Genomic DNA, 19122 nt, shown 5'->3' on the forward strand with positions numbered 1-19122 from the left:
GCCATCTCCAGGAAAGCTGGCCTCCATCACACGTAACGGTTACTTGGGAAGACAAGCGCTGTAACTCCAAACTTCCCGCCTTCCGCCTTCCTCCCCCAGCTTTTATTGCTGAGCACGACGCCATGTGGTAGGGAATATCCCTTTGGTCAGTTGGGGTCAGCTGTCCCGGCTGTGTCCCCTCCCAACTTCTTGGGCACCCACGGCCTCCTCGCTGGCAGGGCGGCGTGAGAAGCAGAAAAGGCCCTGACGCTGTGCAAGCGCTGCTCAGCGATAACCGGAACATCGCTGTGCTACCCACGCTGTTTTCAGCACAAATCCAAAACACAGCCCCATACCATTTCCTGTGAAGAAAACGAACTCTATCGCAGCCAAAACCAGCACGCCCGCCCAGCCGCTGGGATGGGGACTCCGGCTGCCCGCATGCCTTTGGGGGTGAAGGACTACACCCCCCCAGCATGCCCCAGGGGAGGGAGTACAGCTCCCAGCATGCTGGGGAGTACAGTCCCACGAGCTGGAGGGCCACCTGGCCCCGCGGGTGGCCCAGGAGGCTGCAGCCGACGTGACACATGGGCTGGCCCGACGCCTCCTCGCTCCCCTGCCACCCAGCATGTCTGGGGCAGGAGCGCCCGGGGCCGCGGGGCGAGTTGGTGGCACGCAGCAGCTACAGCTGTGGCAGGGAGAGGAAGAGATGGCAGCTGTGAGCCCCAGGGTGGCATCCCGCTTGTCCCAGCGGCAGCAGCGTGGCAAACCTCGTCTCGTTGTCCCAAAAGGGTTCTTTTACCCGGTGTACAGATGGCCAATAACGCACTGAGTCGAGATACGTGGGTTTTATTTCTTTTCTGCGCAGAAGAGGGTGCCAGGCATCTAACACAGCCAGCGCACACTTGAAACACAAGCGGGGTCTTATAACACACGTCGGGATCAAGGAAAAAGTGGTAAAAAAATACATGATTGGTTGCAAACAATTTATATAACAGAAGTGCTTCTACACATGTCTACGTGATTACCTAACTCAGTATATTAGGGTGGTCTCTTGCAATTACATACTAGTTATGCACAGATGCGTGTCATTTTTAACATTAAAAATCAAGCTAGGTTAGCTAAGGACATGCTTTTCTTGACACTACTCCAAAACTGGGCACCTATGATACAAATCAGCAAGAAGGGAATAGCACTGACAGAACCTCGTTGTTTCACATCCTTGCTTCAACGGATTCAGTGTAGGGACTTTCCATTCCTATTCCTATGGTTTCAATAAGTGATTGTTGGAGTCAACTGTTGTCTTTCCAACATCAGCCTGTGCTGGAGTCCAGCCCCTCCTGTCTCCTGCTCAGAGAGAGAGGTCACTTTGAAGGACAGCAGCACCTTTAACCCGGCAGCTTTTTCTCCAGTGCCAATCCTGAGTTCCCATCGGGCACCCGGAGGCTATCGCAGCAGAAGCCCCTGCTGTGCCTCGCAACGAAATATACAGCACCACACTGGTGACTTCAGGAAAATGTGTTCCCACAAGCTGGAAAACCAGGACAGAAGTTGATAAACTTCTGTCCTGGTTTTCCAATTGTTTTCTTTGAAAGAGAGGAGCTGGAAGTAACTGGAAGATGTTCCGATGTAGCAATCCATCCAAACTCCCTATCAGATGTGGAGGAAGAGGCTGAGATGGCCAGCGCCCAAGAGAAGAGGCTTCCTTCTGCTGAGGCAGACCGAGAGGCCTAACGACTTTTATCTGTTCTCAGCTGACATCAAGGCTTTTGTCTTGGACCTTGAAACTGAAGACTGAATATCTGTCCCGGTTTTGGCTGGGATAGAGTTAATTTTCTGTCTAGCAGCTGGTATGGTGTTATGTTTTGGGTTCAGTATGAGAAGGATGTTGGTAACACGCTGATGCTTTCAGTTGTCGTTAAGCAGTGTTCATACTAAGTCAAGGATTTTTCAGCTTCTCATGCCCAGCCAGCAAGAAGGCTGGAGGGGCACAAGAAGTTGGGAGGGACACAGCCAGAACACCTGACCCAAACTGGCCAAAGGGGTATTCCATACCATGTCACGTCATGCCTAGTATATCAACTGGGGGGAGTTGGGCTGGGGGGGATCGCTGCTCAGGAACTCTCTGGGCGCTGGTCGACGGGCGGTGAGCAATGGCATTGTGCATCACTTGCTTTGCATATTCCAATCCTATCAGCATTATTATTGTAATTTTATGATTATTTTCATTATTAGATTCTTCCTTTCTGTTCTGTTAAAAGCTTCATATCTCAACCCACGAATTACACTTTCTTTCCGATTCTCTCCCCCATCCCACTGGCAGGGGGGGAGTGAGTGAGCGGCCGCATGGTGCTTAGTTGCTGGCTGGGATTAAACCGTGACAGGGAACTAGCTGGACATTTTCAATTTTGGAAATAGGCTGTGCAGAGAATAAGGGTAACGAGATGTTTAGGTGCTGAGGCAAGCGCAGGTCCCCCGTGCTCTTTGGCCCAACAACACCCTGGCTCCCTGTTTGTGTCGCACCTAAAAACGTAGTCATTCTCTGTTATTCACTGTAGAGCCTGTTCTCCCACCAGGAAGGTGCCAGGACTGAAAGCTGTTTGTGGAGACAGCCTTCCCTTTGCAGCCCATCCACAGGCCCAATAGCACTGGGGATCAGGTCTTTCCTCATCACTTAAATCTTTCGTTACTCTCATTCTCTGCACAGCCTACTTCCAAAATTAAAAGCGTCCAGCTAGTTCTCCCACAGGGAAGGTGCCAGGACTGAAAGTTGCTGCTGGCCATCACCTTCCTTTTCCAGCCCGTTCACAGGCCCAAGGACACTGGGGCTCTGTGCTTGCCTAGCGACCTAAACATCTCGTCACTCTCTTTCTCTGCACAGCCTGTTTCCAAAATTGAAAAAGTCCAGCTACTTCGCTGGCATGGAAGGTGCCAGGAATGAAAGCTGTTGCTGGCCATCACCTTCCCTTTGCAGCCCATTCACAGGCCCAAGGACGCTGGTTGTCTGCGCTTGGCTCACACGTAAACATGTCGTTACTCTCTGTGCAGTGTATTGTTGACTATATTCTTGGCAATGGTGCAGTCTCACCAGGAGATTTGGAATGGATCTAAAAAAAAGTCTCATCATTCTTTTTTAAGGAAATTGGGCACAGACAGGTTCTCCCTTAGCACCTGGGTTCGTCACAGCTCTTGGCCATTCATTCCTGGGTGCTGTAAAACGCAGGTAACACCCTTCTGGTAATGCCTCCTGAGGTGGTGGGATGCCCAGCTGGTCAAGGAGTGACCTACGCTTGTTGTATTTGGAGGCAAATATGCTGGGAAACAGAGGTGAGATCAGCATCACGGATGACGCCGGCAGTGCAGTAGTAGGGCCAATGCTGGAAAAAGCGTCAAGGGGGCTGATGAGCCTGAGGACTGTGATGACACTGAGCCCTGCAGCCGGGTTTGCAGGGGAGGATTTCAGCCAATATACGTGCCCCACTTGTGGCAGTGCATTTCCGCCCCCCCCCTCCTTCCTGCCAGCAGGAAACAAAACTTCTCCAGGAAGGGAGAAGGGGAAGGAAACCCTGGAGGCTGCAGGTTGAAATTTGAACTGGTCAATCGAGATGCGCCAGGTACACCGAGGTGACCCTCCTGGCCAATAGAATTAAATGACCACAGGTCAGATTCGACAGGGCTATAAACGGGGTCCCGCCGGAGGACATGTGGGAATCAGTCCTCCTCGGAGCAGCGGGTGTGCAGTCGGGGACTCCCCCTCGGGTCGGGGCACCGCCCGAGGTAACTCCTCGAGGGAGAGAGCCCGCAGCTTTTAGGGGAGTGATATGCGCGTTGTGAGCCATCACTTTAAATCTTGGGGATTCTTAAGTCGGCCGTGTAGTATTAATTCTCTTTACATCATCGAGCCTGTGGTTTTAGAAAATGTTACCGGACTTCTAACTAGCTTTTGCTGAAGAATAAATCTGAGTTTTAACTCCTGCTGGATTTGGTTAGTCGTGCACCCGTAACACCACTGTTAGGAGGAACCCCTGTGGTCTGCTCTGAGGGCAGAGGGGTGCAGCTCATTTCCACTGTGAGGATGCTAAAGGCAGCATCTACGATGGATGCATGTCCCAAGGGTCCTTAAAAGACGTGGTTTGCGGTGGCAAGGGTGCTCTGTGCTGGGCGTGGATGGCAAGGGGTGGGCAGCGGGAGCTGCAGCGGGACCCGCGTGGGAGCGGGTCAGGTGCTGCTGGGGCCAGTCGGGGACGGTTCCAGCCAGCTCCAAAACAGGGGTGAGCAGCCACCGCCTGCCAAAGCTCCGCCAGTCAGGGGAGCCCGCCGCTCCCCGCTGCAGGCGTGTTGGCTAAGAGAGGCAGGAAGAAGCAGGGAAGGGTAGAAGGAAGCCCATAAGCACTTAGAGCCTGGTGTCCCCACGTGGGGACATGGCAGGGTTGAGCCCCCGCCTGGGGAAGCCCCTCCTGGTCTGGAGACAGGGAGGTGGGGGCAGCCCCCTGAAGACCCTTCCCACTGCAGAGCCCCCCTGGCAGGGCCTGGGCAGGTGGGTGCGTGCAGCCCCTCTGTGACACAGTCTGCTGTCACAGTGGGACAGCCCCGCATCACGGTGGGGACAGCCCCTCTTTCCCCATCGGGACCAGCATCCACCCCACACACCCCGGCAAGGCCGAGGGGACGCCAGGCGCTGGCAGCTGTTCTTGCCACCGCTCTGCTCTGCTCTAGAAGAGCTGCTCTGCAGTGAGGAGGAGAAGGTGGAGAGAGGCAGCACAACAGCACCGGAGGTGGTGAAGGGCGGCGGCGGAGGAGAGCAGAGAGGAGGAGTAGGCTTTTTGCAGGGAGCAAGAAAGCCATCGGCCAGCCACCTGCTGCGGTTCTTGACCTGGAGCAAGGGTGGAACTAAGATGGCAAAAGACCTCTTCTTGCGGCCTCACTTGTCGCCAACAACTGAGAAGCTCAAGAGTACTGGTAAGGCCCTCAGACCCAATTTCGTGAGTGCTGCCAGGTCAAGGACGTCTCTGAAAACAGGCATGGAAACCCTGAGGGCTGTGGGGGTGGCTGCTCAGGACTGGTGACTGCAAGGAGGGACCTGCTTGACCAGCCCTGAGGGCCGAGGGGCTGATTTGACAGCCAGGGCTCCTGGTTCTCTTCCTGACGTGGTCCCTGCTTTCCTGGGGCACCCCAGGCAGAAGGCCCTGGCCCCGAAGGGCTGCTCCTTGCCTGGTGGTGGGCATTGCCCACCCTGAGCTCATGTCTGAGTGGAGGAGCTGAAGGTGCTCGTGGGCTGTGCGGAGTCGGTGTGTTTGGAGATGCAACACAGGGAAACCGGCTGGGGAGACACCGGGGCCTGCCCTGACCCTCGGAGACTTCTGCAGAACCCAGCACCGTGCCCTCGCTGGCGTGGCAATCCACTGCCCGTTTCCCATGGGAGCGAGTCATACCCTGGAGAACTGCACCTGAAAGGAAAGGAGCCCTCCTGGAGGCCAGCTGAGGGGTCCTTTGGTTCTTGCCGGGCTCTAGAGAGACCATCTGAAACGCTTGTGTTAGAAATACATTGGTCCTTGGACAGGAGTGGGCTGAATGGTTTTGCGGTCGCTGCCTCAGAGCATGACATGTCCTTCCCTTGTTTTTCCAGAGTTCGTCAAGGTTTGGGCCAGCATATCATACTACCTCAGCCAACGGCTGGCTCTCCACCAGGTGGGACTTACCTCCTTCTCCTCCCCTCACATCCTGACAAAGGTTGATGAAGTCCTGACAGACCTTTGCCATGGAGTGCAATTGGTTTGCCCCTCCTTTGAAAGACGGAACAATGCCCCAGCACGACCCTGCAATGCACAGATGTGCAATGGACCACCTCCTCTGTCCGTTCAGATGTACAATAAGGTCCAGGCCTGGTGTCATCAAAAGGGTTGGTGCTTCTGGAGTCCCCATGGTCAGACAAAACTTGCATGACAAAACTTGGGAGCCTGGAACACTTCAGGGTTTATTCCAAGTGTGGGAACCACCCACCCACCCACACATCTTTTATCGTATTGAGCCAAAGGATGTTTGCCAGCTTTTCCTGAACTACCTGGCTCTTCATGAATGAAGGGGAGGGAGAGGGAAAAGCGTGGGCCCTGTTTGTCCTCTCCCAAGCTTTCCAAAGAGCCCATCTTACTCCTTTGTACCTCAGGCATGGGCAGGGCACTCGGCGCCGTCACCATTCTCTGACAAGTCATCCGTCTGTCCCTCCAAGACTTCTGATCCACCACCTCATCTCTTTCAGGCTGTCCGCATTCCTGGACTTGGGACTTTTGGGGTTGTCAGAGAGCGAGTAGTCAGCAAGGAGAAGGGTCTGGTGGTTGTGGAGAGACCCGTGTTTCATCTTGCGAACGCTATTGCGCGGGATCATGACCTCCGATATGGTTGCATAGACGTTGCTGGTAAGCAGACAGACTGGAAGCGGCACTTGCCTTTTTGAGCAGAGTGGGGAGGTGTGCTCTGTTGTCCAGAGGTGACTGAGCGGAGTACCAAACTCCCACCGCAGTCCTGAGAACAGCTTCAGCTGGAGAAAACCAGCCTGCTGTGCAAAGGAGCCTGCCTACCTACTCGTTTAAATAATCACCAGAGGACAATACAGCATAACAGCACACTCTCTCTGACCTGCCTCAACAACATGTTTCCTTCCAGTTTTATTGGTGCTGTGTCTTCTTGTCACATGGTATTTCAACTCTCGCTCCCTCTTTCTGCTGCGCTGGACCTAATACAGGCAAATGCCAGGCTCTTCCCGGCTCTCACAGCCTCGTTGCAAGGGGGAAACCCGGGGGGGAAAGACGGTTCGTTCCAAACCCCAGTGACCCCAAAGCCTGCGCTTCCTAGTCGCTGCTGCCATTGCAGCAGCTGCCGCAGGACCCTTGGGGGCACCAAGAGCCTGGGACTGTGTTTGGGGTGCATTTCTGTGTAACGACAAAGAGAGCACAGAGTGTGGGCACAGCTCCAGTGGCCTGGCACCCTCCAGCTTGCCGTGGGACCTGGCGCCTTTCTCCCCACCTTGTCCTGCAGTCATGGTTCTTCTTCCTGCCAAGCGCCTAAGACTCTTTCCTCCCTTTCTGTATCAGAGAAACCATAGCTGTTGGCTCCACACCTCACTTTCCACCTCTGGCAGGAAGGGATGACCGGAGCTTCTCCTCAGAGGCGCTGTACCAGCGAGACAACTCAGTAGCAACGTATTGCACGAGAGCCTGGCAGCTGCAGACTTCTGACTGTAGCCTGCTTAGCAGCTCTGCAAGTTCATGTGTTTCTCTTCTCTTGTTTTTCAGGTCATCAGCATTTTGAGCAACTGCCATACGCTCGGATAGCCTCAGAGAACGCTGTCTCTGAGGGCACGGTGCAGCTCTGCGTGGAAAGGACCATGCGTCTTTTCCGTGTCTGCCTCGAGAACAGGGATAACGTTGCCCTCGTTTGGAGGGACGTGGGCATGCTGATCATCCAGGGAAGAGACGTAAAAATGAGGTTTTACACAGACTTTCTGAAAAGGCTGAATGGGACTGACCAGAGTTTGCAAGCTGTTCTCGAGGTAGGATTTTTATTTTCCCAGTGCCACTCCTGGTTCTTCTGAAATGCATTCGGGGGCTGGGGGTCTGCTTTCTCCTGGCCTGCCATGCCTTTTGTTCAGCCCCTTGGGCTCCTTGCGGTCTACAGCACCGCAGGCGCTCTGTAGAGCGCTTGCCTTGCGTGCAACGGTCCGGCTTTGCAAGAGGTACCGCCAGAGGGGCCTCGCTTTGTGACAAAAGGCCAGCGTTGACGGTGGGCAGCGCTCCTGGCCTCACTCTCGGGGTAGGGAGCAGAGGCACAGGCAGAGCAAGGCGTGCTGAGGCCAGAGCCCTTTGGCTGCTCTGGCTTTTTGCTTGCGTTGGTCTAAGGTGGACTGAGCAGCCAGCCCTTCCCAGTGTCCCCATGTCCCATCATCTGTCTCCATCCTTGTTGCAGATGCCAGAGATGAGGGACTCGGTCATCTCACGCCACGACACTGCTGCTTCCCAGACCTCTTCTGGGCGTGTTATCGTCCTACCAGGGTATGTTTGCTCCTGCAGCCCTTGGCTGAGCAAGCGAGCAGCTTCTCAGCTCGTGCTTGGGAGGGCTGCCTTGCCAGGCACCGAGAACTACACTCGTGATGGCGCTGAGGACTGAGTGTTTGAGAGGCCTGTTGGCAGGGAACTCCCTGCTTGCTCTTGTTCACTTTGACTTCATTTGGAGGAAAGTGGGACAGCGACGATGCTTCATGTGCCTGTCCTACTGTGGACCTAGAGAGGCATTTAGGCAACATTTTCCATCAGGTTTCTCCCGCTCTTTTTCTTTCCTGTGGGTGAGACTGCCTTCTGCTTGGGGCCAAGTGGTAGAGGGGTGGGTTCTTGTCCAAACAGGACCTTGCAGCTGGTGGGGTTCTGCAGAGCTCTGTCTCCTGCCAACGTTGCTGTGCAGTGCCATTGACGACTGAGGGGAGGGAGGTGACTCCTTATAGCTGCAACGGCATTAATCTGCAAGGCTCGACGAGAAACTTGGAGGACTAGATCAGGATTCAAAATGGTATTGCATCATCAGAGCACTAAAGATTAGTCTGCCCTCCATGTGCACTATGAGTAAAGAGCGGAACCGTTTTCCCCACAAGCAGCAACGGGAGTTCCTGCTGTGGTCCTCTGGGATGGGCTGCCTTGGGAAACAAAGCGGTGTCCTTTTTTCAGCCTGGTGCCTACTTCCTCTTTCCAGGTACAAGCTTGAGACCGTGCCTAAAATGCCAGCAGTGAAAGCAGACCTGACAGGACACGTGAAGGCCGCCCCAGAGAAGGGCTGGGGAAAAGGCGATGGCAGTGGAAAGAAAGGTAAGGGACCAGCGGGTTGCTGGCAGGGGGCTGGAGGTTTTCCTTCCTCCGCTCCTGGAGGGGCTTAGAGCTGAGGTTCCCCCAGGATGCCTGGAAGAGGCAGAGGCACCTCCTGTGACTCTCTGTAGCCATTATGGTAAAGCTCCAGTGACCCATTGTGGAACAAGGTCTCAGGACAGCCCTGCACCACAAATGGCCACTGGGACTGCTGAAGGACACCTTCCCAGTGGCCTCCACTCCCCCGCCTGTGCTGCAAACAGTGCCAGGCTCTGACCCTGCTTCTTTCCATCATATTCTCCGATGTCTCAGAAGCAATGCCTTTGGTGCGAACCTGCCCCAGCAGCAAATCTGTGTGCAGGGGACCAATGCAGAAATCCAAGAGCTGGCTCCGCTTGTGCTAAATGATTCCCTTCCCCAGAATGGCTCTTGGAGACCACCAGCATCTCCCAGGGAGCCCCCCATTACAGCCCATGGATGAGAGAAAGCTGTCAAAACAGTTTTCCCCAGGGAAATAATAATGGTGAACTGCAGGCCTGAGGAGCTGGGCAAAATCCCCAGTGTCAGAAAAGGCCTAAGACCTCCCTGGAGACATGGCTTTCATCCAAAGGGCTGAAAAGGAGCACCTTCATCAGTGTTACCAGTGCCTGAGCAGACCTGCACATCACTCTTCTTGGAACTGGGACATAATAGGCACCCAGTTCCCAGATCAACACCAAGATGCTGTTCTGAAGATTCGTCTCATTTCCTGTTTCTAGAGGATCTTGCCGAGCAGCGCCTCCTTCGTCGAGCAAGGCTTTCTCCAAAGCGGTTACCTGCAGCGACTGTAAAGTCAGAGCAGGGCCAGAAAGCTGAGGGGAGGGAGCCTCGTGCCAGGTGAGACACTTGCATAAATGGTGAGGGTGACCCCGTGCGCTCTCGTCTGCGTGGGAGCAGGATGTTTGTCCTGGACACAGGGGCTAGACAAACTCAAAGTGCAGTTATCCCATGTCCCACTAACTAATGGTTCCATGGTGCATGGCAAGCGTCTTTTAGCTTCTTGGGAGACTCTGCCAGAAGCATCATTTCTTTCTTTGGTCCTGGTGTGCGTATCCGTTGAGTAACTAACTGCAAGTGCTCCTTCCAGGAGCGGAAGGTCTGTTTGGCTTTCCCTTCAGATTGACATGACCCCGACCTTTCTGTTTGCTGAGAACAGTGTTCTGCACTTAGGTACTGCAGAGGGTTCCTCCGATTAACCAGAAGCCTCTTCTATGTCTTATGGCCTGCAAAAGAGAAGGGCCAAGGAGAGCTCACTGGCAGGATTGCTTTTCTCATGGGGTCGTGTCCTCCTCCTTTTGACACCGCGTCCCCAGTGCCCAACCTCCTCATACAGCCCGTGCGCACTCTTTTATTTCGGACCGCTGAGCAGACTTCGGTGCACTGACCCGAAGGATGTAGCGGTATCTCTGGGCGTAGGACCCCGTTCCTCTCGTTGCTCCAGCAAGAGAGGGCCTAGACCTGGGCATCCTGAGTTTTAGTGGGGCTGTTGGGCACATCTGACTCTGACAGCTTGGGGTCTTCTCTGTCTCTGTGGACTTGATCACAAGGAGGCAAGTAGAGCGCATTCTGCTGCAGAAGCAGGTGCACCACTTGGAAGCGCAAGGTGCAGAACCAGCTCCTCCTGCACTCCTGCCAACACACCCTGTTGTGTCTTTGCAGGCAGCTACCGGCCATCCAGGGGAGCTCCTTGAAGGAAAAGGAGGAGAAAGAGAAACAGAAGATAATTCCTCTGGTCGAACCCCGAACAGTGGACTTCATTGCCAGAGCTATTGAGAGGAGAGAAAAGGTACCTGACACGGGCTGCTGCAGCGAGCGTGTCGTACTGGACTGTGGAGAAGCGCCACTCCACGCGTGCCGATTCTCACAAGATTCTTCACTGTGTGCGCACAGGACCCCTGACTAGTTGCTTTGGTGTTTACTTGAAGAGAGGCAGGTGACTCTGCCATTTGAGAATACATTCTTCACTTCCATTAGCCTCATGAAACACACTCAAAGACCTTACTTGTGAATGTTTCTGTGGGCAACGTGACTGCAAGGCTCGTCTGGGACAGCCAGCTGCCAGGTGGTTTTTAGCCTGGTGGTCGCTCATCTTCCTGGTCATTACAGACGGGCTCTTTGGTGGAGCCTGCAGGAACCTGGGAGCAAACCAGTGTGGGCAGAAAGGCAGAAGAGAAGGGGCAGAAGGGAGGGTAGGAATGAAAACAGCCCAGCCCTCTGCAGGGCAGACTAATGCAGCCTGCTGTTGCATTTTCGTTCCCCTCCAGAATAAACACTTGAAGAAGAAGGAGAAGCTTCCAGAACACATCCAGAAATACTTGGATGAAGAGGAAAAGGAGAAAACAGAGCTGGCGGAGGAGAAAAAAAGTAAACTGCAAACCCGGCCAGGGACCAGAAAGAAGTCTAAGAGCAAAAAGGAGACGCTGAAAGCGAAAGCGAAGAGAGAAAAGGAGACACAGAGGAGCCAGGTACTTTGAATTCCTGCAGAAAAAGAGCACTTTCTCTTCTGGGGGGCTGAGATTGCAAGGTACCTCTAGCACCCCAGCCGCCCCAGCAACATTGCTGCAGCAGAGCTGGGCGGGTGACTGCTGCCTTTCCTGAGCAAGAGGGGTGACAGGGAGTTAGTTGTAGTGGAACCCTGGTGACACTCAGGCATCACCCCAAGGGTATGCTGAGGTCCTTCTCCTGGTTTTCCCCATCCCGCTGGGGTCCCTGCCAGAAGTGACCTGGGGGTGTGCATGCTGGGAAGCAGCACCCTCCGGGTGCGGGGCTGTTGTATGAGCGTCTCTTCCTGTGCAGGAATCTATTACCTCTGAGCAAGCATCAGGCAGCCCCTCAACTAGCACGGAGACGGGGGACTCCAGCCCTGACCTCCTGGAGACGACGGACTCCAGCCCCGACCTCCTGGAGACGATGATGGGGGAGTGGGAAGAGGCCGGAGAAGAGCCACCCACAGTCTGCGAGGACGACACTGTCCCCCCTAACCGGTAAGAGTGCGCCAGCTCCAGCCGAGGCCTGGAGCACTGGGGTGGCGGTGAGCCACTGGTGGTGGGTCAAGGAAGCCAACCCCTGAGCCATGGGGCCTCACAGAGGGCCCGGGGATTTCTCCAGCCATGGGAATGAGCTGGGTTAGAGCCCGCTGGCAGGGGCCAAAGCAGGTGCTTGAAACTCCTCCTGCCTGGAAGGGGTTGTGGGGCCAAATGGGGCCACATAGGTCTGGGGCTGGGCGCAGGAAGAGGCAGGAGAGTCGCAGCTGAAGGGTCAGAGAGACTTTGTCCTTGCTGTTGCAGGAGCCTTTCCCCACGGACACACCAGGCCCTGCGGCAGGTGGTGACGTGCATCCTGGGGCAGGTCACCCGCAAGCGCAGGGGGCAGAGGGATGACCAGAGGGATCTGCAGGACAAGCTCAAGTGGTAAATCTCTCCAGACACGGGCAGCGTCTCCTGTCCCGCGCTGCCCTTCCTCCCGCTCCCCGCAGCACCGGGGGAGACAGGCGCTTTTCCTGGCACTGGCCTCTCGGCAGAGCCGCCTTCTGCGGCTGCGGTGGGCACCCAGGTTGGGAGCCCCGGCTGCAGAGCGGTCTCCCTGTGCTCACACCATCTCCTCCCACTGTGTGTCTGCAGCGAGCTGGCAGTGCTGCAGTGGCGTCGGCTGGGGCGAGAGGCATGCAGCAGCCCACAGCTGCGGGAAGCTGGACCCCAACCTGCACCCCCTGCTAACGCAGGGAAGAGGAGGGCAGGACCGGTACGTGGCGTGGGCTCCTGGAGGGACTGTGTCGTAGCCACCTGTAGAAAAGCATAGTGATACGGATGTCATGTCTTGCAAGACCCCATATGGCGTGCTTAGCTGAAGGCTGTAGCACTTCTCCCGAGGCTTTATCGAGAGGCAGCAGGTTGTTCTGTCCATTTAGAAGACAGCCTTCACTTCTGTCATCTCCAGCAACACCCAAAGAATTGATCTGGTGGTGTTTGCAATGGCAACAGCACTGCCAGGCTTGTCTGGCATAGCAAGCAGTTGGGTTGCTTTCAGCCCCATGGTCTCTTGGCCCAGGGGTCATTGCAGAAAGGCTCTGCAGTCGGGCCTGTGAGGACTGACTGTGAGCAAACCAGGGCTGACAGAGAGGCTGAGAAGAAGGGGCAGGAGGGAGGGAGAGAGCTAAAATCCCCTCAGCCCTCCACTGGGGAGACTAACACTGCCTGCTGCTGCATTGCCGTGGCCCTGCAGGCGCAGCCCCGTGTGTGCACGGAGGAGGAAGGACGCAAGCTCTGGGACTCCTTGCACAAGAAGTGCCAGCAGAAGGCAAAGGCAAAAGTGGCAGCCCCGAAGGCTTGGAAAGACAAGCGAGAGCAATGGGAGGCCCAGGTGCCGCCGGCAGCGAAAAACAATGAGGAAAAGAGTATTCCTGTCCTGCGGGGAGCCAAGATGGGAAGGTCCCTAAGCCCTAGGAGCGTGGGGGCTGACTGTCCTGTGTGGGGCTGTACCAGTTCCCTGCTGCCCAGTGACACCTCCTGTGCTCACCCCTCTCTCTCTGTGCAGGGCTCCTGCGTTCGTGGCACTCCAGAGTGGTGGGGAGAGGGCAGAAAAGGGCCATCCGCGGAGGATAAGGAGAGCCCAGAGGACAAGCTGAGTCTTTGCCTTTTGGAGTCCTCACCTCTGAAAAGGTGAGTGTGGGCCAGCTTCAGGCCAGACCTGGGCCAGCTGGGGGCTGGTGACCCAGCTGTAGGTGGGGGAAGCAAATCCCAGAGCCACGGGGCTGGACGTGGACAGCATCCTCTCCTTTGTCACACCGTGGGAATGGCACGGGTCAGTCCCTGATGCCAGGTGCCTCTCTGCAGCCCCAAGCACAGCCGGCACCGAGGGGGCTGTGGGCTTGAATGGGACCATGGCAGCAAGGGCGACTGGGAGAGGGGAGAGGTGGGAGGGTCTTGGTCGAGACGGGAGACTTTTGTCCTTGCTGCGTGCTGCGGTAGCAGCCTTTCCCCACGACCCAGTGGGCTTTGCGAGGAGCAGCGACCCGCCTCCTCGAGAAGGTAGAGGGAAAAGCCCACTGCTGTGGTGGTGAGGACTGCCTCAGGTAAGGATCTCCAAACGTGCCCGGTGTTTGCCGCTGCGCGGCAGCGCCCTTCCTTCCTTTGAGTTCCCACAGCCCCCGGGCAAAGAGGGTCTTTGCCCAACAGCCCTCGTGGCGTGGAGAGCAGCAGGCTGGGATTGCATTGCACGGACCGTGGGCCTGCTCTCTCCAGACAGAAGCAGATCCCACCACATGTGTCCTGACTAGACTTGCAGTGGTGCTCTGCACCTCCCTGTGACTCCCTACAAGACTACAGAGCTTTGTATTCAACTCCTCAGCCCCGCGGAGCAGATCTGGTCCACGTCGGCGAGTGCCAGGAGAGCCTCTCGGGCACAGAGGCTCCCGAGAGAGATGTCCAGCAAGAGCCTCCTCCAGCAGGACGAGCGCCAGTGCCGGCCAGCCAGGCTTCCGTCTGTTCAGTAAAGCCCCATCTGCAAACCACTGGGTCTGACGATGTGGGTCTTTCCTTGGTGGCTGTGAAATCTGCACTCGGCAGTGGGTGAGCTTTGGTGGGGCAGGGAAAGGCCACTGCAGGAAGCAGGGCTGGAGCTTCGGTCCTGCTCCAAGGGCAGCCCTCTCCCAAGGCTTTGCTGTACCAGCTTGGCTGTAGCCCTCCTCTTCGTGGCCCTTGCACCTCCTGGTCTCTGGCAGTGTGCCCTGCTGTGGCTGCGCATCCCTGCCGAGGAGGGGATTTTCCACGGGGGGAGAGGAGGGAGGAGGGGGAGGAGGAGGAGCAGTGCTGGGCACCCAGGGGAGCTGAGCTGCAGGGGGGAGCATCCAGGGGCTCGCACAGCCAGGGCGCTGCGGGGTGCCCAGGGCGGCGCTGTCAGGGGTACCCAGAGCTGTGCAGCCACCACCCTGTGCCACGGGGACAATGAAATCCCAGGCAGGAACCGTGCCTGGGGAGAGGGGGGCTACAGGGGGCGGCTTTTCAGCTGGGTGGCTTGACTCTGCCAAAGCTCTGCTTGGGCTCCAGAGCCTTTTGTTTGACACCTCCTGGCTAGAAAGGCAGGGTGGAGCTGAGGTGAGGTGGGGACACCTCCGACAACTTCTCTCCAGACACCTGGGTGGGCATAATGCGTGCAACAGGGGGCTGTGCAGGAGGAGGGAAGGAAGCCCGTAACGGCTGGCTGTTGGGCACCCACACCCTGCGCGGGCTCCAAGGGGACTCCATGCAGGCGGTGGCAGTGACGCTTCCAGAGCCCAGGCAGGCTTAACGGCGCTACGTGAGGTTGGCTCAGTCTGTTCATCCTCTGCAGGCTACTTTTCTCCTGAAAAGCCCTGAATTTGTGGGGACCTGACTTTGCCGACATAGAAATACACCCTTTCCTTTTCACACTGCGGGATTGCTGTGCCTTTCTCCTGGCACCCAGGGACCTCCCTGAGCCTTTCCGTCTGTCCCAGGGCCTCCCAGGGCTGGCAGCAGGCAGCCAATGGCCTCTCCTTGGGCACTGCCACCCCTGAGGAGCAGCAGGGTCTCCCGACGGGCAGGGGAGGATCAGGCCCCTTCGGGCATGCTGATTCCAGCACCGACCTCGAAAGCATCTCTGCGCCCACCTCTCCCATTGCCCCCGCCAGGAAAGCTCTTTCCCCTGGTCCCCCCCTACGGATGCGCCAGCAGGGCTGGGGAGAGGGTAGCTGGGCTGCAAGGAGAAAGAAAGGCTGGGTGAGAGGCCGAGCCCCTGCTGTGCCATGCCCCTCGCCACGCCCCATGCCCCAGTGCAGGGCTGAAGGCCTACACCGGCTATAGGCCTATAGGCTGAAGGCCTACACCGGCTATAGGCCTATAGGCTGAAGGCCTAGACCTCAGCACCGACCGTGGGGCTCCCCGAGATGAAGGAAGCTGCGGCACGGCCAGGAGCCAGCCCTCCGGTTCCCCAGGAGAGAGCCTGGAGCAGGAGACCAAGTGATGATCCCTGGCGGGCTGAGGTGAGCCTCAGGGCACAGCCCCGCTGGTGTGACGGTCTGACAAATTCAAATGTCTCAAACATCCGCTAAAAGAGCTTTGGTGGACAAAACGGCCTCTGTAAAAATGCTGGAGTTTTGTGAACAGGACAATGTGGACAGAAGAGAGGGCCCCACGGAGGGTGGGAACGCACTTCTCCAAGGCCCCAATTCCTTATCTTGAGTGACCAGGAGAAGGAACACAATTTATGCCTTCCTGGAGGAAGAAGGCCCCATGGAAGTTGGGACTGTGCTTCTATCTTAAGTGGTCATACCAGCAGGAAAAGAGAAGCAACTCCACAATGAACACCCCCCCCAAAGCTACCGATTCCAGTGAACCCCAGGTGTGGGAACTGCGCATGTTGAGATCATCAACTAACACACTAAAAAAGAGGAGAGAACGAATCCTCAGCGCGTGCCCTCCGGAACTGGATCTCTACGCTGGCTGGACCAACGCTGGACCCGGGACTGGTGAAACCCTTCTCTTCTCTCTTTCTTTTTTTCTCTCATTCTCTCTCTCTCTTTTCCTTCTCTCTTTTCCACAGTCCCTACACGTCATCCTTTGAAACATAAACCGTTGACCAAGTCTGAGACTAGGAGTGGACCTAGCCGCCCCTGAGCTCCTCTTTGAGAAGGAGTCCAGAAAGCAAGGGGGTCTGCTCTGAACCTCATGACTCAACGGGAGGGCTCTCCTTCTGATACACTTCATGTTCCTTTTTCCATTTCATTCTTTCTGTACTTTCCTCCTCTTCTCAAACAGCGGCTTAATGACATGTTGCAAGGTTCATATTAACAAGTTCATGTGTACTTGGACAGAGTTAGCTAGGTTGAATAAATGTTGATTGTTGTTTGAACTCCCCTGGTGTCGTTTCACCTTAATTCTGACAAAGGAAATCCACGAACCTGAGTCGCTCCAACTTTGGGACGCGACATCTTAATTGGCGTCACGGACAGGATTTCCCTTGTTGGAAGGGAGTTTCTAATGGGATACCAGACCTCCACTCGGAGAACGAGCGGGGAGGATCTGGGAAGGATCTCTCAACAGTAAGTCGGGAGAGATCTGAGCAGTGGCAGACATAGAGGCCCGGGAAAAATCTGTGTCTGACTGTTCCCCTGTTTTTAGAGAGGCTAACTGCCTATACGGGATTTCCCTTGTTGGAAGGGAGATTCTAACGGGATACCGGACCTCCACCCAGAAAGCGGGTGGGGAGGATCTGGGAAGGATCTCTCAACAATAAGTCGGGAGAGATCCGAGCAGTGGCAGGCATGGTGACCCGGGAAATATCTATGTCTGACTGTTCCCCTGTTTTAGAGAAGCTAATTGCATATAAAGCCCACCCTTCCCCACAAGGAGTAGCCTGGGCACGAAACCACTGGCATGATCCAAAAGCCATTGTAGGAAGAATTGAGAAGCTTGCAAAAGAAAGCAGGTTTCGCCCGGGAAAAGGGAAGGCTGTAGTGTGTGCAGTGTTAGGGGCCGCACTCGCAGCAGCTCAGGAAGACAGGCAGGAAACAATGAGAGCTGAGCAGGCAGATAAGGAGAAGATTCAGTCCCTGCAGGATTTAGTTAAAGTCCTGCAAGAGCAGTTAACTGCTGAGCGTAATACAACGCAGCGGCTTCATGCTGCCTTGTCTGATGCGTTAGATCGGGAAAGAATTTTACGAGCTGAGGCAGATGAACGATCTGACCCGGACTTAGACCTGCAAGGTCTAGAGGTAGTTCAAGTGAAACAGCAAAAATCTTCATACCCAAATCAAGAGTTAGAATGTACCAGGAAAGTTTTTTACCCTGAGGATGAAGAGATAGCAATGAGGCCATTAATGAAAACAGAAACCATAGACAATGGCCAAATTGGCGGAGCACCACACGTAACTATTAAGACGATACCATATTCTGCCACTGAATTATCTAAAATTCAGGAAAAGTATATCCGACTAGCAAAGGAGACCGAAACAGAATATGTGTGGAGGGTGTCATTAACCGGTGGTGACCGGATTTTATTGTCAGAAGATGAAGCCCAAGGATATTGGGGGCCTGGAGTGTTCCTAACTACCGATGATCCTAGGGAACCATGGTCTCTGACGCAGCGGGCAGCTTACTGGGCAGGGGGAATAGACCAAATGGAACGAGGAGAACCAACACGGATAGACACCCCTTCTATAAATCAGTTAACCGAGAGCTTACAGAAAACTGCTTGTCTCCAGTTAATGCATGATAGGCGATTAGTGCCACAACAGCCCTCTCCGATGTTGTTAAATGCCAATCCCGATAGAATGACTCCTCTAATCCGAGGTTTACCAGATTCTTTGAAATTATATGCCATCCAGCTACAGGATAGATTACGTGATGCGATAGCACCTAGAGGAGGCAGGCGGAATGCAGGAGGGGCCCTGACCTGGGGAGAAGTGGCACAGGAATTGATTAACTACGGCCGGAGAATGGGTCTCACAAGGGAAGAAAGCAGAGCTAAGCCTGCTATCTGCCGAATAGAAGGACCTGGCCGACCTCCCCCATCTAAGACTGTAAACACCAAAAAGCCATATGGGGGTCAGCGGAACTTGTTGTGGGCAGAAGGGATAGAAAAGGGAATTCCCCGGGATGTGATGGACGGCTTGCCCACCTCTGTCCTAGAAAAGTTGGTCCTAGGGTGGAAAGACAAGAACAAGGAGCCTCCCCATACTGAGTCAAACATTCGAGACTATAAGGGGGCGATTCCACAGTCACTGGCAACTCCCACTCCCCAAACACCTACTGCTCCAGAGGAAGGTATGACTGTCTGCAGGACGGGAAACTAAACACGCTGTCCCCAGTAAGTGAGCCGGGGGACGGCCAGTGGGTTTATTTAAGGAGGCTCACTGAAAATAGGACAGGAGACCTGTTGATTACTTTTCCTCTTGGTCCCTTTAAGACCCCAGTAACTTTTTTAGTTGATACGGGTGCTCAGATGTCAGCACTCCGGACGGATGTTGCTAACCGCAATGGAATAATTGCAGATAAGAAGCAGATATGGGTCACGGACGTTTTCGGAAGCTCCCAACCACAGCCGACAGCTAAAGTTAAATGCTGGCTGCCAGGGGATTCATCCCCTGTTAAGGTTACTATGATACTAGGTCCTCTACCCACCAATATTCTAGGACTCGACCTCTTAAAGGGCTGGTCGTGGGTAGACTCTAAGGGAAGAGAATGGAAATTTGGGTGTCCCGCAATCTCTGTGAGGCTTTTGCAGTCTGCACCAACTCTTCCCC

The 19122-nt window shown here is 55.4% G+C and overlaps 1 protein-coding gene and 1 long non-coding RNA gene across 2 annotated transcripts; both read left to right on the forward strand.

The window, feature by feature from the left end:
* The first annotated feature begins 4146 nt into the window (after positions 1-4146).
* Positions 4147-7567, forward strand: LOC138687695 (coiled-coil domain-containing protein 81-like). The gene is made up of 5 exons (XM_069796492.1): positions 4147-4201; positions 4696-4938; positions 5606-5667; positions 6236-6392; positions 7269-7567. Exons 1-5 carry the CDS (start codon positions 4147-4149, stop codon positions 7565-7567), a joined length of 816 nt encoding a protein of 271 aa, XP_069652593.1.
* Positions 7568-9587: 2020 nt separating this feature from the next.
* LOC138684949 (uncharacterized) lies at positions 9588-11819 on the forward strand. The gene is made up of 4 exons (XR_011324174.1): positions 9588-9701; positions 10524-10650; positions 11129-11329; positions 11661-11819. It is a non-coding gene; the product is annotated as an uncharacterized lncRNA (long non-coding RNA).
* Positions 11820-19122: the final 7303 nt, after the last annotated feature.

Source organism: Haliaeetus albicilla, chromosome 1 (genome assembly GCF_947461875.1).
Source record: "Haliaeetus albicilla chromosome 1, bHalAlb1.1, whole genome shotgun sequence".
Taxonomy (NCBI): Eukaryota; Metazoa; Chordata; class Aves; order Accipitriformes; family Accipitridae; genus Haliaeetus; species Haliaeetus albicilla.

Bases quoted from the DNA above. Each gene is read 5' to 3' on its own strand.
- LOC138687695 (XM_069796492.1), top strand. From the start codon at position 4,147: ATGGCAAGGGGTGGGCAGCGGGAGCTGCAGCGGGACCCGCGTGGGAGC. The intron at 4,202-4,695 runs GTGCTGCTGGGG...GCTCTGCTCTAG, and splicing joins CCCGCGTGGGAGCGGGTCAG to AAGAGCTGCTCTGCAGTGAG. The intron at 5,668-6,235 runs GTGGGACTTACC...CATCTCTTTCAG, and splicing joins AACGGCTGGCTCTCCACCAG to GCTGTCCGCATTCCTGGACT.